The 15,308-nt window shown below is 42.7% G+C and overlaps 1 protein-coding gene across 1 annotated transcript in view; it reads left to right on the forward strand.

Moving 5' to 3' along the window:
* Nucleotides 1-15,308, forward strand: part of DNAH10 (dynein axonemal heavy chain 10) — a 2,725,177-nt gene that overhangs the window by 1,674,892 nt on the left and 1,034,977 nt on the right. The window contains exons 44-47 of the mRNA XM_069619694.1: nt 2,772-2,891; nt 3,182-3,327; nt 3,990-4,142; nt 4,254-4,514. Of these exons, the coding sequence (XP_069475795.1) occupies nt 2,772-2,891; nt 3,182-3,327; nt 3,990-4,142; nt 4,254-4,514 (680 nt within the window). The remainder of the gene's footprint in view (nt 1-2,771; nt 2,892-3,181; nt 3,328-3,989; nt 4,143-4,253; nt 4,515-15,308) is intronic.

Raw genomic sequence — 15,308 nt, forward strand, 5'->3', positions numbered from 1 at the left:
CAAGACTCAGTTATAGCATTGATGTATGCTACCTAATATTTAAAGTAAGTGCTGTGAAGAAGTGAATTTCTGGGAGTTACTTTTCAGTGAGTGCGTAGTGTGTTGGTTTTTGTTTGGATTAGGGAATCAGGGAATTTTGACTAAGTGTTGACAATTCGACATCAGCGCTCTACGAGGTACCCACCAACACAATTCTGTAGCAGCTCCTGACCCCCACATGCCCACATGGACTTTCAGTCTGCAGTTATTATGAGAACACTGCTGCATATGGCACCCCCCAGGGCGAAAGGAGAATTGGTGTCATGATCTCTGCTTCCAAAAAATCAGGACTTGCCCGACTCCCTTGGAAGCAGACCCATAACCCCGGTTCCGAGTGCCAGCCAGTCCCAATTGGGACCTTTTGGACCCTGTCCTGGCGCCAGTGGCACCAGGCTCATAAAGATGCCCAGTCCCAGCGCTGGAAGCGCCAGGCTCATAATGCTTGGGTGGACTTACCTGCAGCAGACCATGCTGCTTACTTACCTGCCAGTTGAACCCCTGATCCTCTTCTGTTTGGGACTACTTTTCCTGTTGGGTGGGGCAGGAGCCACTCCCTAGGTTCAGAACACTGGAACTCTTCTGGAAAGCAGGAACTCTTTTCTTACCTAGGCGTGGCTGTGGAAGGAGACACCTAAGCACTACAGGAGGCTATTTAAACCACACCCGATGGATGAATCTTGCTTTACGTTATTCTGCATTCTCTGCAGCAGAACGCTCATCGTGTCTTCTGCTTCTGATCCTGGACCTAAGGGAACAAAGGCTTACCATCCTGGAATCCAGTCTTCAGCAGCACCTGTAAAGACAAAGAAAGAACAGGTTAGCACTACGGTCTTCAGTGGCAGCGCATCTCTTACCTGGTCCATCGGCTGTCACCAACGCCTCGCGCTGCATTCCGGCATCTGAAAGACAAAGGCTTACCTACTCTTCGCATGCTCCGGAGGTCTTCGCACTGCATTCCGGCATCTGAAAGACAAAAGCTTACCAGCTCTTCGCACGCTCCGGAGGCCTTCGGTGCTGCATCCCGCATCTGAAAGACAAAAGAAGGTGCGTTTAAAGACATTGGGCAACTTTATTACTCACGTGCCATTACTCCTTCCCACGCCGAATCCAGTGGGTATTCCAGCACCCTTCAGCTTCTCTAAAGCTCCAAACTTGTACCTGCAAGATAAAAGGGACAGTTAGTGCGCATCGTGAAGCAGGCTACAAGCGCTTACTTATGTGCTTCCAGGCGCTTCTATTCCTCACGCGGGTTCGATCCTCAACTCTCATCAGCCCGCCATCCGCCATCGCCGGAACCCTGCAAAACAAGAGCTATCATTACAAAAGACTTTTAAGACATTTGAAGTGCCCAGAACTTATCGTTCGTGCAGTTAACGACGGACAGCAGTCCTCTGAGGTCAAGAGGCCTGCACCCTTATCCAGTGAAGAAACTGGTTACGGCACCCTGCCCCGAGGCAGATGGAGAGCTCGGCGTTCACCTACCTAAGACATCTTACTCTTCGAGTCAGACATACAGTGCACAGAGGTCCAGCCCAAAGAGCCAACCGTGTGTTACACATCACCTTTGAAGATACGGCATTCACCCAGTCAAGACCGGCGCCTCTGCGGGAATCTGGTGAGCGTTACAATTGGTTAAAGTAAAAAAAGACAGATTCTCTTCTCAGAACACTCTGAGTTCAATATAAAAGGGAACAAAAGAGAGAACAGGTAAGCACCAATTATTATGCTCACTGCTACCCATCTTGGCAAGACCTGCCCTGAACAGTTTGCAGCTTTACACCTCTGCCGAGTGCCTAGAAGAGATGATTTCAAAGCTGAAATAGGAATTCCTACCGTGAATCCAACCTATACTTCACAGAAGGGATTTCACTGTATCCTAACTCCAGGACCACAGTTGGAAGTCAAGATAGTGAAGTCTTCTGGGCTTCCCTTGTTATTTTTGTTTGGATGAGATCTCCTTATTGCAGGAATGTAAGTGACTGTACCTAAATTACAGTAGCATGATCTATTTCCTCCCAAAAACCTGCCTTTATTTGTAGTATCTAAGAAAAGCAATTCAAAGAATTGTTTTCTTTGCCAGCGGCGAGATATAATCTGCTCCCCTTTTTTGTTTAATTCTTTTTTTAAACAAACCTGCAGGCCTGCGCTTTGATTAGTCTTTTGTGAGTCTTTAAACATACTTTATGCATTCTCAGCTTGCTCTCTCAGCGTGGTCAGGGAAGAGTGATGTCTCAACAGAAGACAAACAATAAGAGCATGGCCGAACACCTAAACTGCCATGTCAACACCCACAAAAATGGGATCATTTTCCAAAAGCGTGGATACCAGTTCAGCACCAACGTGCCCAGCAAACCAGATGCATGCATGATGTAAATGTGTACGGGCTGTGCATTAATGTGATTTTTCAGGGTTTGAGTTCTGTGTTTCAGTACTGCAACCTTTTAATTAATACAGTAGTTTGTGTCATTGCATTTAAATACAAACTATTTCCTTAGTGAAAGCCTATATTCCACTGAATTCAATGTACCATATTTCTCAAAGTAAATTCAAGGTTTTTTAGGTTGTTGCTATAGTTTGTTGTCCTAGAGTGTAGTCAGCAGTCCAGCAAATGTATTCATCGCAGCAAGGAAAACACTTTGCTATATGTTTTGGAAATTAACGTTTGCTTGTCATTTCATGAAAGAATACATCATTGAAAATTACTTAAACTGAAAATGAACATTATTTTTCAGGACATCTCCCAACTATATATGACTTTCATTTTGATGGGGACAAAAATAAGTGGGTTCCTTGGTCCAAACTGGTGCCCAAATATGTTCACAGTGCTGCTGTGAAATTTATTGATATTTTGGGTAAGTATGATCTTTAGTCTCAGTGAACTAATTGTTCTATTTATGCATCGTATAATTTGAGAGATTATTTGGTACAGCTAGAGAAATAGTCAGATGTATGGTGAGTTAGGTAGTTGGATATATAGAGATGGCGGGGACGTGCGATATAATGTTAAACATATCACTTATCGAACAGACAGAACAGTAAGATCAGACAAATGAAATGAATTGACTTTTGTAAAGTTCTATATTTTATAAAATGTGAACTAGTAACGCATTTCTTATGTTGCTGTTCGTACTAAACTGTGCAGTTCCTACTGTCGAGACAACCCGCACTACTTGGCTGCTAGAACAGATGGTAAAAATCAAACGACCAGTCGTTCTTGTTGGAGAATCTGGAACTTCAAAAACTGCAACCACACAGAATCTTCTAAAACACCTAAACCGAGACACCACTGTATGTACACATTTAATATTTGCATTCATTGAGTCATATTTTCACTCTGTCTTTCGGTCTGCACAGCATATATGATAAGCACATTGCATATGAACTGTTAGTGCCCAAAAGTGTTAGAAATTGTGTAAGGTCGATATTATGTTCGGATGCGCCTAATAATTGAACTGGTGCCCATAGTTCAATCATTAGGTTGAGAGGGACGCAAACTAATTTCATTTTGGGCGGCACTGTTATGTCATTTCTATTTACATGATTTCTTTTGCTGCCATTCACATATATTGTTGTACTGCAGGAATCCATCAGAAGAGCAACTGCCGATTCTTACCTGCATTTGTATAGTGTAAACTGGACAGGGCACTGTCATTGCAGTTTGGGTTTGCAGCATTGCATTATGGGAACAGTTGTATTTCTAGTTCTCAGATCCTTCAGTGAGACAACTGCCTTGGTGCATAGTTTTCAGTTGGGCACAGGAAGATATTGAAGTGTAATTCCGTGGCTTAGCATCTTCGTCCCATGGAAAGATTCAAAATGGTGGGCCTTAGTGGTGAAATAATACAGCGCTCATAACATTGTTAATAATAGCTATTTCCTCTGAAGTTTCTTTTTTTTTAACTTTAAAAAAAGGAATTTTATTTGTCTAATGGTTAAACTTTGAATTGTAGATGCTGCTAATCATTAACTTCTCCTCCCGTACAACCTCCATGGATATCCAACGTAATATGGAAGCCAATGTGGAAAAACGTACTAAGGACACCTATGGCCCGCCTATGGGAAAGCGTCTCTTGGTTTTCATGGACGATATGAACATGCCAAAGGTCAGATCAGAATTCCTGTAGATTGTAATATCAGAATGATTTTCTTTTTACATTTCTTCTTGCTCTCTTTGAAACCACTGATACAATGTTGTTAATGTTTTGATTCTAAAGGTGGATGAATACGGAACACAGCAGCCCATTGCCTTGCTAAAGTTGCTTTTGGAAAAGGGCGGCATGTATGACCGTGGCAAGGAGCTCAACTGTAAGACTCTCAGAGATCTCGGATTTATTGCTGCAATGGGGAAAGCTGGAGGTGGACGCAATGAAGTGGACCCCCGCTTCCTTTCCCTCTTCAGTGTTTTCAACGTACCTTTTCCTTCGGATGAAGCATTGCACAGGATTTATTTCTCTATTTTGAGCGGCCACTTTGAGGTATGTTCAATCATTTATAACCCTTGAGCATTTTAAAATTCACCAAATCCAACCACTTGTGCAATATCTAGCAGAACCTTTGCTGTTGTTGTTTTAAATGTGTTTTTTTTTGTAAAAAAGTTTATGTTAATGCTAGAACTTTATTTGTAATACGGGCATTTTAATGTTACCCAGATATTTACCTGGAGACAGCTCTGAATGCTTATGGAAGCAATGTTCGATTACTAGAGTGATGCGACAGTCTCCACACAATGACAGAGAAAGGTAAAATTGCTCCAGGAACCCAAGAGAAGCCAGGACACACTCCCTATACGTTTGCCGGGGATTTCAAATATTTTAATAAGCTAGTGAAAAGTATTGTGAGGATGCAGAAGTACGAGTCTGACACAATAGTGTCATGATGATTGGCAAAGACTTTTATTCAGCAAAAATAAAGAGGAAACCTAACTCTCCCCAACTTTAAGAGGGGTTCCCTGTTGTTGTGTAAAAATACCTATTTCTATCCCTCACACTTATAGCTAATAAGAAAAGGGGTAGTGGGTCTTCTTGGTCCAGAAGAACGACTCCGTTCCTCTGAACAATAAGCCACAGTTCCAATTGTAGGGTGTATTTCGCCTGTGTGAATGACTCCCTTCTCCAGGTCTCTGTTCCTTTCTGATGAAACAAAGTTACAGCTTCTAGCGTCTTAAGGGTTCAGTTCCAATGCAAATGGAAAAAGTCCCAACTTAAACATTTTTTCCTTCTTGAACTATTGGGTTCCTGGAGAATGCCTCCCTTCCCCACGTATAAGGTTCTCAATGTCCTCACAGAACCTTGGGAATGACTCCCTTCCCCCAAGCCCTTCTCAGATGTTCACAAATCACAGTACATTGTGAGGGGTCATAAATGAGCGGTGGACGCAAAGAGGTATCATTCTCAACATTAGCCATTTTGTTAATGAAAAGGGATTTGGATAAAGGCCTAACTTTCTCTAGCCTAACAAGAATATCCCTTCCTATGAAACTAAAGCAAGATGACCTTGTGTCCAAACTCAATCTGACCCTCACACTAAAACATACACATAAACAGCCTGATTCATGGAATTATTTTCGTGAAAAACACAGATTTGCACGCCTTTCTGTCCGAGAATCCCTGTTTGAAGTACGGGGATTTTCGGCCAGAAAGGCGTGCAAATATGCATTATTAACGCAAATAATTCCATGAATCAGGCAGAAAATGTGCAAGGTAAATCTTTTAAAGTTCAACTCAACAGAAAAGTGCATATACTTCAACAAAATACTCCTCTCCCCGCCCCAGGGTTTGCTCCCTTTCTCTGGATTATTTCAAGCAAACTATTCACAATATTCAGTGTCAAAACCAGCCTCTTAAAGACATTAAAATTGTCTCTTTCTACCAGAACTATCCTCAAGATGCTTAAACAAATGTTTGTTCCATGAAACTGCTATGAAAAAAGAAAGTCTCTTCTGATCTTTCAGAATGCTAAAACAAAGTATTATTTTCCACAGTGTTGGTTTGAATAAGGTAAAGGAAAGTCTTTACTGTTTTTCATGAGGGGAAAACAAATGTCTTTTCCAGCACAGAGGTTCGAACATGGCGAAAGGCACGTCTTTCTAAAGTTCTTGGTTGACAAACGGTTTAAAGGAGACAAGAACTTAAGATGAACTCACTTTCCTGCCAGGAAACGGTTCCATGTGATCATATCCCTACAAAGTTTCACCATGCAAAATGGCGCCTTTTTTTGCAGAGACATTATCAATAGGAACATGCAGGGACACGCCCGCAACCCCTGACATATTTTCTTTTTGAATGGAGCGGGGACACCCCTGCATCCCCGCTCCCAATTACCCCACATATTGTCCCCATAATGTCGCCTATGCCATTTCCCGGCGACTATATGTATGGCAACATTATATATGGGGACAATATTACTTGATACCCAGGAAACTCATCAACTGTAAACTCTTGATATCCTGGTTTACTATCCTGCAAGGAATATCCCCTTTTTGGCCCACTGAGATCCCCTGTTGTACTCTCCTGCCAGGTATCCTTGTCCAAAAAGGTTTCACTACCTGATATCCTTATCAGGCTTCTCTGCACAGTCACTTTCTCCTTAGGTAATACTTGTATCAATTTCCCTGAAACCTTCATCCAACATCTGAGGGTTTGTTCAAGCTCTTCCTTTTAACAATATCTCTTAATGGGTGCTAGAGGGCCGACCAAGATGGCAGCTCCGTTGTGAGCTCCGGCAGTGCTCCCAATAAAAATCCTGTCAGTCGGAGAACCTACAGTGTGAATCCCGAAACTTACCGTGGAATCAGCCTCGGAACACAGCAAGCCATCAGGGGGGCCGGAGAACGCCTCCACGATTCGAGTCCCTGGCTTGGGGACGTGTGGCGCAATCAGCAGGCGGCCTAGGTGGGACACAAGGCAGGCGGCCCCCTACAGCCGCCCAAAATGCAGCAGGCCAATGGCGAGCAGGGCGTACTCCTTGTGTACCATTGGGGGTGCCTTTCCCGGCGGCACACACAGCGACCCCCTAGTGGCCCAGGGCACTGAGGAACTTTGGGGTGCCTGGGAACACCATCCCCAGCTGCGGGACCCCACAACGGACCTACCTTGTCTGGGAGATCCCGCTCTGCGGCTCCCGGGCAGCTCACGACGAAGGTGATCTGCAGGCAACACCGCAGAGGGAGAGAGGAGGATCCATGCCGGAGGCGTCTTCAGCAACAGGTGAGGGTATCCACTGCCCTGGTCCCGCCCCCCCCGCCTGCCCCGACTACTGGGCGAGGTGCCACCTGGCCCCCGGTGCCACCACTGGATGTTCCGTTCTCGCCTGCAGACCCTGTGTCGGGCGGAGCCGCTTTGTTCTCGGTGCGGTCCCTGCGGAGTGTGCACAGTGTGCTGCCCGATCCCTCCCTTAAACGGCCTCGGTGTCGGCAGGCAGCCAGCGGTGACCAGTGGCCAGCTACCCTTCCGAGGTCACGCAAGTCAGCACAGTTGATTGCCTGCGCGAGCACCCGTGAACTACAGCACCCCTGGGATCTCCACACCCGAGCCGCCAATGGCCCTCTCCGCGGCCTCCCTAACCACCTAAATTACACACCCAGCGCACGGCAGCTGACCTGCTCCTTGCCCCAGTTGGCTGCTCTTACAGACCGACCATCTTCAGAGCAGAATACTAATCCGAACTGAAATCGAGTGCTAGGACGTTATCACCTCAGCAGCTGGATCGGCTAACAAGCCCAATTCACAAGTGCACGGTAGTACTGGGCCGCGCTGTTGCGCATAGGAGGAAGGACCCCTTGAGGCACCTTCCCAGTAATCCTCCCCAGCTAACCACTCTCAATCTCAAACGCACTACAAAGTCATCAACCCACACTACGGCAGCTATAAAAGCCAGAACATCGCCCTGACCTATGACCTCACTGCAAAGCCCACCAGAACAACACAGGGACAACTACCTGGGCACTGAAACGTGCACTGCCAAAAGCTTGTGATCATTGAAACCCACCCAGGGAACACCAACACCGTCTCCAATTCCTCACACTCGGCGGCGGGGTGATCCTCAGCATGATAAACACACTTCCCGATGCAAAACAACTGTCTGTCAACGCCAGACACAACCCCTGTGGTAAGCGAGCATTGTCAGACCTAGCCCACCCTTCCTTGTTAGCGCCGCGCAGAGGGCACACCGCATACAGTCACTATCCAGGCAGCCACATCCTCAGCACCAACTGTCTCGACATTTGAGAACTCAACAATCTGGCCTGGAGGCAGTCTCCTGGCAGCCGGATGTCCACTACTCAACCGCCACAGCAGCACTGCACTCTAGAGTCACGTATGAGTCACCTGCAGTTAACCAGCCAACAGCGCAACACTCAAATCTAAACCACGCCAACAAATCAACCGCCGGTACCAGGAGGCGCCCTTGGGCCACTCTCAAACCCCGGGACTGCCCCATAGTCACACCTGGTGACCAGCCACATAGTCCCCAATATGGGAAAATCTGACAAATCCCAAAGGAAACAAAATTTCGAACTGGGAGCTGCTGCAAAAACCCCCAAATCAAGCGGTCATCCAGATTCCCCGGTGACTGCAACGGAGAACGGAGAAGAACAGCCTCAAGCTCTGGACATTCGAGAGATCCTCCTCAAACTGAAAGCTGGCATAGGCAACCTTGATAGCAAACTAGTTGCATTATCGTTGAAGGTCGACCAGTTGCAGCACCGCCTGGACAAGCATGGAGACAGACTCGATGCTGTGGAGCAAAGGGTCTCCGACCTGGACGATGGTGCAGCTTCGCTATCAGCTAGAGTGACATCACTAGAAAGTAAGATGAAAGCAGTAACAGCCAAAAATGAGGACCTCGAAGGCCAATCACGCCGCAACAACGTTAGGCTTGTGGGGGTGAGAGAGCGCCAGATCCCAGTGAAAATGGAAGAATTTGTTGAGAACATCTGCAAAGAGCTATTTGGGGCCTCCGCACTATCCCAGCTGGTCGTGGTCAAGAGGGCTCACAAAATACCAAACAGCCGTCCCATCCCGGGCACAGCCCCACGGCCGATTATAGCCAAGCTTCTCAATTTCAAAGATTGTGACACGATCCTCTGCCTAGCCAGAGACCAAGGCGACCTTCAGTTCGACGGAGATAATATTCAATTCTACCCTGACTTTTTTTTTTATATTTTATTGTTGTTTTTGATAATAAATCTTTACAACATCCATTTTTTTTTTTTTCTTCAAACATAAAATTCAAGTTTCCAACTACATATAAAACATATTTCTTCAATGTATAACACAATTATTATTAAAGTATAAAATATTTCTACCAACATAAAAAGAGCATTTATAAGTCTAAATTCCAGCACTGCAAGTACAAACAGTATCGGATGAGGCTTTCCATGTACTTGGGCCTACTTAGGTAAAACATTTACAAATTTCACATCTTTTTCTATTCTTTACTATAATTCTCGAACCAATCGAGTTTTTTTTCAATAATTTGTAGTACTTTGACTAGTGCAAGTATAAGTGAAATCCTGTTCCCCCACATACATTCTACCCATAACATTTCCAGGGGAATTCCCAGGGTGCCAAGTAGGAATTTGCCCAAATATTTTTGTCTAACTTCCTCGAAATAAATACAGTATAATACTAGATGTTTCAAGGATTCATTTACATCACTCATACAAAATCTACAATTCAAGTTGTTCCCCTCGTTTTTGTTATGTTTCCAACATTTCATCCGGTCTTTCGTTAACAGTAGATTAAACTTGAATCGCATGTACGTTGTTCTGATAATATTACCAGGTACCTGCCTAATATATAGTAATATTGGTTTTTGGTTATGCCTAAATTTAGAATATTCTTCATACATTTTATATTGTCCAATTAAATCAGATGTATTTGCCCAATCATAAATATATAATTTTTTTTTTACTATTTGAGGCAAGGTAGCTAGGTCTATTGTACTTTGCGCAATCAAATCCAATACCTGTTGTATCTCCTTATAAGACTTCTGTATAGAGTCAGGTTTGCCCCTCTTAATCATAACTGCTAAATCTTCATATAGCGAGTTTTCCATTGGTTGGAGAACTTTAGCAAAGTTTGCCAACCTGCGCCATGTCATTTTTGACGCCAGAGATGTAAGCCCCAATTCATGAAGTATTATGGGATTTGGTAACGAAAGGGGCAGGAGTAATACCTTTTTCCAAATCATTCCCTGTACGGAATTTAGAATATGCCCCATCGCCAATGTGCATAAATCTAGTCCATATAATATAATTGTCTCTACTTTAAGCAGGTAAAACTCTATTAGTGGGATAAGAGAGAATCTGCAGAGCTTACGATGGATAATCTTCGTTTGTGCTACAAGTGGCAATGCTTTGATCGATATTGCTTTTTGCCATTTTTCCAACGAGTCAGAATTTGTTAAATTATATCCCAAATAAATCAACCCCAGTGAGCGAGAAATCATGTTTCCATTGATTAGCCATTTAAATGATGTTGTTTTCCTTTTATTAGAGAAAATCATTATGTTCGATTTTCCAGGGTTGACTGTTAAGTTGTGTTCTTCACAGTAGCCATAGAACAGATGAATTTTGTTTTGTAGTCCAAATGGCGTGCGATCTAAAAGGATGATATCATCGGCAAAAGCTAGCCAATTTATCCTTAGATGTCCCAATTTTACAGCAAAGCTGTTCGATTGTTCCCACAACTTGTCTATATCTGCTAGATACAAATTAAACAGAGTGGCCGCAAGGTTACAGCCTTGTTTCACCCCAATAAACGTATTTATTGGGTCAGTTAGCCGACCCGTACCATCAATTCTTACGCTATAACTGGTGTTAGTATGGAGCATGACTATCATTGTTATTAAATGGACTGGGATCTGCCATTTGTGCATCTTTGCCCACAGTATTTCTCTAATCACACAGTCAAACGCTGAGGACAGGTCCACCAATGCCATGTAAATTGGACCATTAAGTGCTCCTCTTGATCTCTTTAATAAGTGCGCAAGAATAGTTGCATTCAATTGTGTTCCCATGCGTTTTCTAAAGCCTGTTTGAAAGCGTGAGAGGATACGTAGAGACATTATAGATGCATTCAATTCTCTAAGAAGTAAACTGGCAAAAATGTTTGCGGGAGTATCTATCAAAGCTATGGGTCTAAAGTTTTTTGGATCAGCTGTTCCTCCTTTTTTATAAAGGGGAATAATTAGAGCAGATGTCCAGGAAGCTGGTAGTTTCTTTGTTTTAAAAATGATATCGAAGCTGCGCATTAAGTGAGCTGCCCAAAATTTTGGATCATCCTTCAACACGCATGGAGGAATTCCATCGGGGCCCGCTGCTTTTGAAAACTTTAGATTCGTAATCACTGACTCAATTGTTTCGATGTCCCATGGACAACTGTGGGGCAGTAATGATACCTTTACATCGTACTTAAGTGAGCTGAACTTATCTGGTAGTATATATTTGTTACTGTAAAATTCAGTCCATAGATCGCAACTCACTGTGGAGCATTTCTTTGTCTGGCTTCTTTCCATAGGATCTCTTAGTATAGCCCATATTTCGCGTGTTTTCGTACCTATCATGAGGTTAAACATGTTTTGATTTTTTCTCAGATACGCATTGAACTTAATGGTTTTGATATCCTGTTTATATTTATTCATAATTAATTTTTTCCTATACATTACTTGATCAAAACGAATGGTATAGTCCCTAGCCAAATTTCTAATTTCAACATTTTTTTCTTTTTTTCTTTTCATTATCTCAAAATTATGACGACCAACTAGATCAGTAGATGTATTTTGCTTGTTTCCAGTGGCTATCTGACTGAGGTGACATTGAATCATATTCTCATTCATGAGATCTAATGATCTACATTCTTCCGTTGACAACTGCTTGGGATTATATTTTGATATATCACGACTGACTAGGCTATTCAATAACCTGCACGTTTTCAAGTTCCACTTTATTGATAGCATCTGTCTGTCAGATTCAGGTAACACCAATGGTTTGTATATAGAATAAGTACCAAATTTACAACTCATAGTACATGTCAAAATCGAGTGATCGCTCAGGGCAGATACTTCTATTGTACAGGGCAAAGCCATCGTGGGTAGTGTTTTTGAGGTGACAATATAGTCAATCGAGGAATTATATATTCCCCTAGTCCAGGTGACTTTTGACCCATAACTTGCAAAAGGAATAACTTGCATATCCCATTCTTTAAAAAAGTCTGACCATAATTGGCCCCTCTCACACGACAAATTTGCATACAGAACATTTTGACCTTCATCTTCCAGATTTTTTTGTATGAGAGTTGAGTTGAAATCCCCACCCACAATAATTTCGATGTTGGGCATTTCATCTACCACCTCCAACAATAAAGCATTCAGTCTTTCAAGGATACCATCAATGTGTGTTCCATTTGGGTTCCAGTATAAACTTATTATCAACAATGGAACATTCTGATTACTCCTTGACATTACAATAATTGCTAACATCTCCTCGGAGGAATATAACTTCCTTATTTCCACATTATATACCAAGGAGACATAAATGGCAAGGCCGCCCTTTGGACGTCCAAGTTGGCCCTTTTGCGCATGACTAAAAAAGCTTGTAAATCCTTCCATAGGAATATCTATGGTGGCCATGGTTTCTTGTAGGATAATGATTGCTGGACGATTCTCGCAATCTAACATCCTAAACCACGACTTTAAGTTTTTAAATCCACAACAATTCCATGATTTTACTAAAAAGGAATAGTTTATGATGTTTCATCTCCTGGGGTCTCTTTGCGGATTGATTTCATCAAAGGTTCTAGCCATGCTAGGCTTTTTATAATTTGTTCCACAGACTCTGCTTGTGAGTTTACCTTTGCCTGCAACATTATCAATTGATTGTCATTATATTCACTTTTAAAATTTTTTTGCTGGCTTTCTATTTCTTGAAAATCAAGGAACTCAGTTGCATCATCCATTGAATAAAAATCAAATAGCTTATAGCCCAGAAACTCCAAGTCCCCATTGTGAGCCCGAATCAGCGAGGCAATTATCGGTGATTTAAATTTGCATATCATCCGGTAATTGCATAAGGAAGGTAGTTTTATCCAGTCAATGTCATTTGATACCAAATTACGTAAAGCCGGGATTTGGCAAAAAATCCTCATTACTGCACCACGATTTAAACTAGGATTATCAAGCACTGTCAGCCTTCCAGCCTAACACCGTATTCATTTCCGCGGGAATATTTTTTGGGGAAACTGCCTTTCCCAACTTTTCTATCTCATTGGATTTTTCCTTTACTGATAGTGCTGGAGGGGGTGCCTCTTGGGCGCCTTTCGTGAGAAAAGCATCTTTCTCCACGGTCGGCAAGGTGTTGCCATCATCGTTTGTATCTTGATCACACATCTCTATATTCTTCGTACAAAAAGCTTCCTTCTCTACTATGCCCTTTGATCTTTAGAAACCCGGACAGACATGGTGGTCAGTTTTTTATCAATTTTATCGAAGAAGCTTTGTAATTGTGTTTGAATTAACAGAGGTGAGTGATCCTGCGACCCACTCATATTAGCTATCTTTAAGCTTAGTTTCATGTCATGTGGCACTTCAGGTGCCTGGATCAAAGAAGGTAATATGGAATCTATTTCAACAGCCTGTGCATTTTTTTCTTCCAAATATAGAATTTTTTCTTTGCCCAATTCCTTTGTCTCAATGCCCATGTCATCTAGATGCTTTTGGCCCAGACATAAAACAGAGGAATTGGGACTGCATGATTTTATATTTTTTGTTTTTTTAGAGGTTTTTTTTGTTTGTTTTCCTATCGGCACAAGTGGGATGGTAGACGGACCCTTTCTTTTCTGAGCTCTTGCAAATGCTTTTTTTGCCTTCCTAGACATAAAAAATGTGGATTGTTGAGAATCACCTTTTTCGACGTCACTGATAGACTTATCCATGGTTGTTACTTGATTCGCTATGTCAAGGTCAATCAAGTCTGTCAGAGCCGTGGGACTATCAGGTCGTTCCGACAGTTCTTCTGTAGTTGTCAATTGAACTCCACCATCATTTCTCATTAACTCTGGAGGTATTAGGTTTGCTGCTACTATGATGTTTTCGAGTACTAGAATGCGGTCATGTTGAAGTTTTGCAATTTCAAGGTACTCAGGAGACACAGGTGAAGTTTGCCTGGCACCTAATAAGTTCTGCAAATTTTTATCTTTCACCATTAAATCTATATTCACATCTGTTTGAGAGGATTGATCATGCTGTCTGGGATGATTCTTTTCAATTACCTTACTCCCCAGCTGATTTACGATCAGCAATTGAGATGCCCAGAAATTGTTACACTTTTCTTGGGATATCAGGAATCCTTCAATTCTACATAGAGTGTTCATAATTTCTGCATTAGATGTACTCAACGCATGAATTGCGCCATGAGTGTACTCATGACCCTTATCAAGTAGGTTCAGAATTCTCGTTAAAACAGGAAAATTCTGAAGCTCTGGATTGTTGAGATCCACAAGAGTATCCTCAAGTGGGAAAAGTGGAAGAGATGAGTTTGGACGTCGTGTGGGATTATCTCTTCCCTTTTGCTGATTGATATCCCCACCCAAAACCGGAGAATGAACATAGCTGATGTCCTCATGGTTGTTTCCAGACTCATAAGCAGGGGAACTAGCCTTAGGTGTTATATTTTTTGTTAGAATCTTCTCATCCTTTATTTGATTCTCTTTTAATTCTTTCAGGTTTACTTCTATTGCAGCATGGAAGTGAACCTGGTCCCTAAAGCCATGAGAGCTTGCCGCAGGTGTAGACGGCCCATTAGACAGTCTCATACGACTGTGTAATTCGGCAAGTACTGCAGGGGCTACCAATGATGTATCAGAGGCAGGCATCATAGATATGTCTCCAACCGCACCCAAATTCGAGTTATCATTAATGGGTATGTTACAAATCAAATTCTTTGGGAGTGTGGTGGGATCAAGCACCTCAGGGCAGCTGCTCTTTAAAGAAACAGGTGTAACTAATGCTTCAACTGTCATCACTGTACCTCTATCCGCCACAGAAACACCCAGGGGAATCCCAACTTGTGATTTCACATACCCAGGTTGTGACATATCCACATTAGTGATTCCTACATTGCGCCCTTTTTTTTTTATTTGATTCACAGAATCTTCATAATAATCATCCTCTAAAACATTTCCCTCGTTTGGGGCAGCTGAGGCGTTATTTAAGCACCGTTTCCCACTCCGTAAGTTTTTTACCATAGTTGAATTTTTGTCCAAGACGTGGTA

Source organism: Ambystoma mexicanum, chromosome 10 (assembly GCF_040938575.1).
Source record: "Ambystoma mexicanum isolate Mex_15411 chromosome 10, UKY_AmexF1_1, whole genome shotgun sequence".
Taxonomy (NCBI): Eukaryota; Metazoa; Chordata; class Amphibia; order Caudata; family Ambystomatidae; genus Ambystoma; species Ambystoma mexicanum.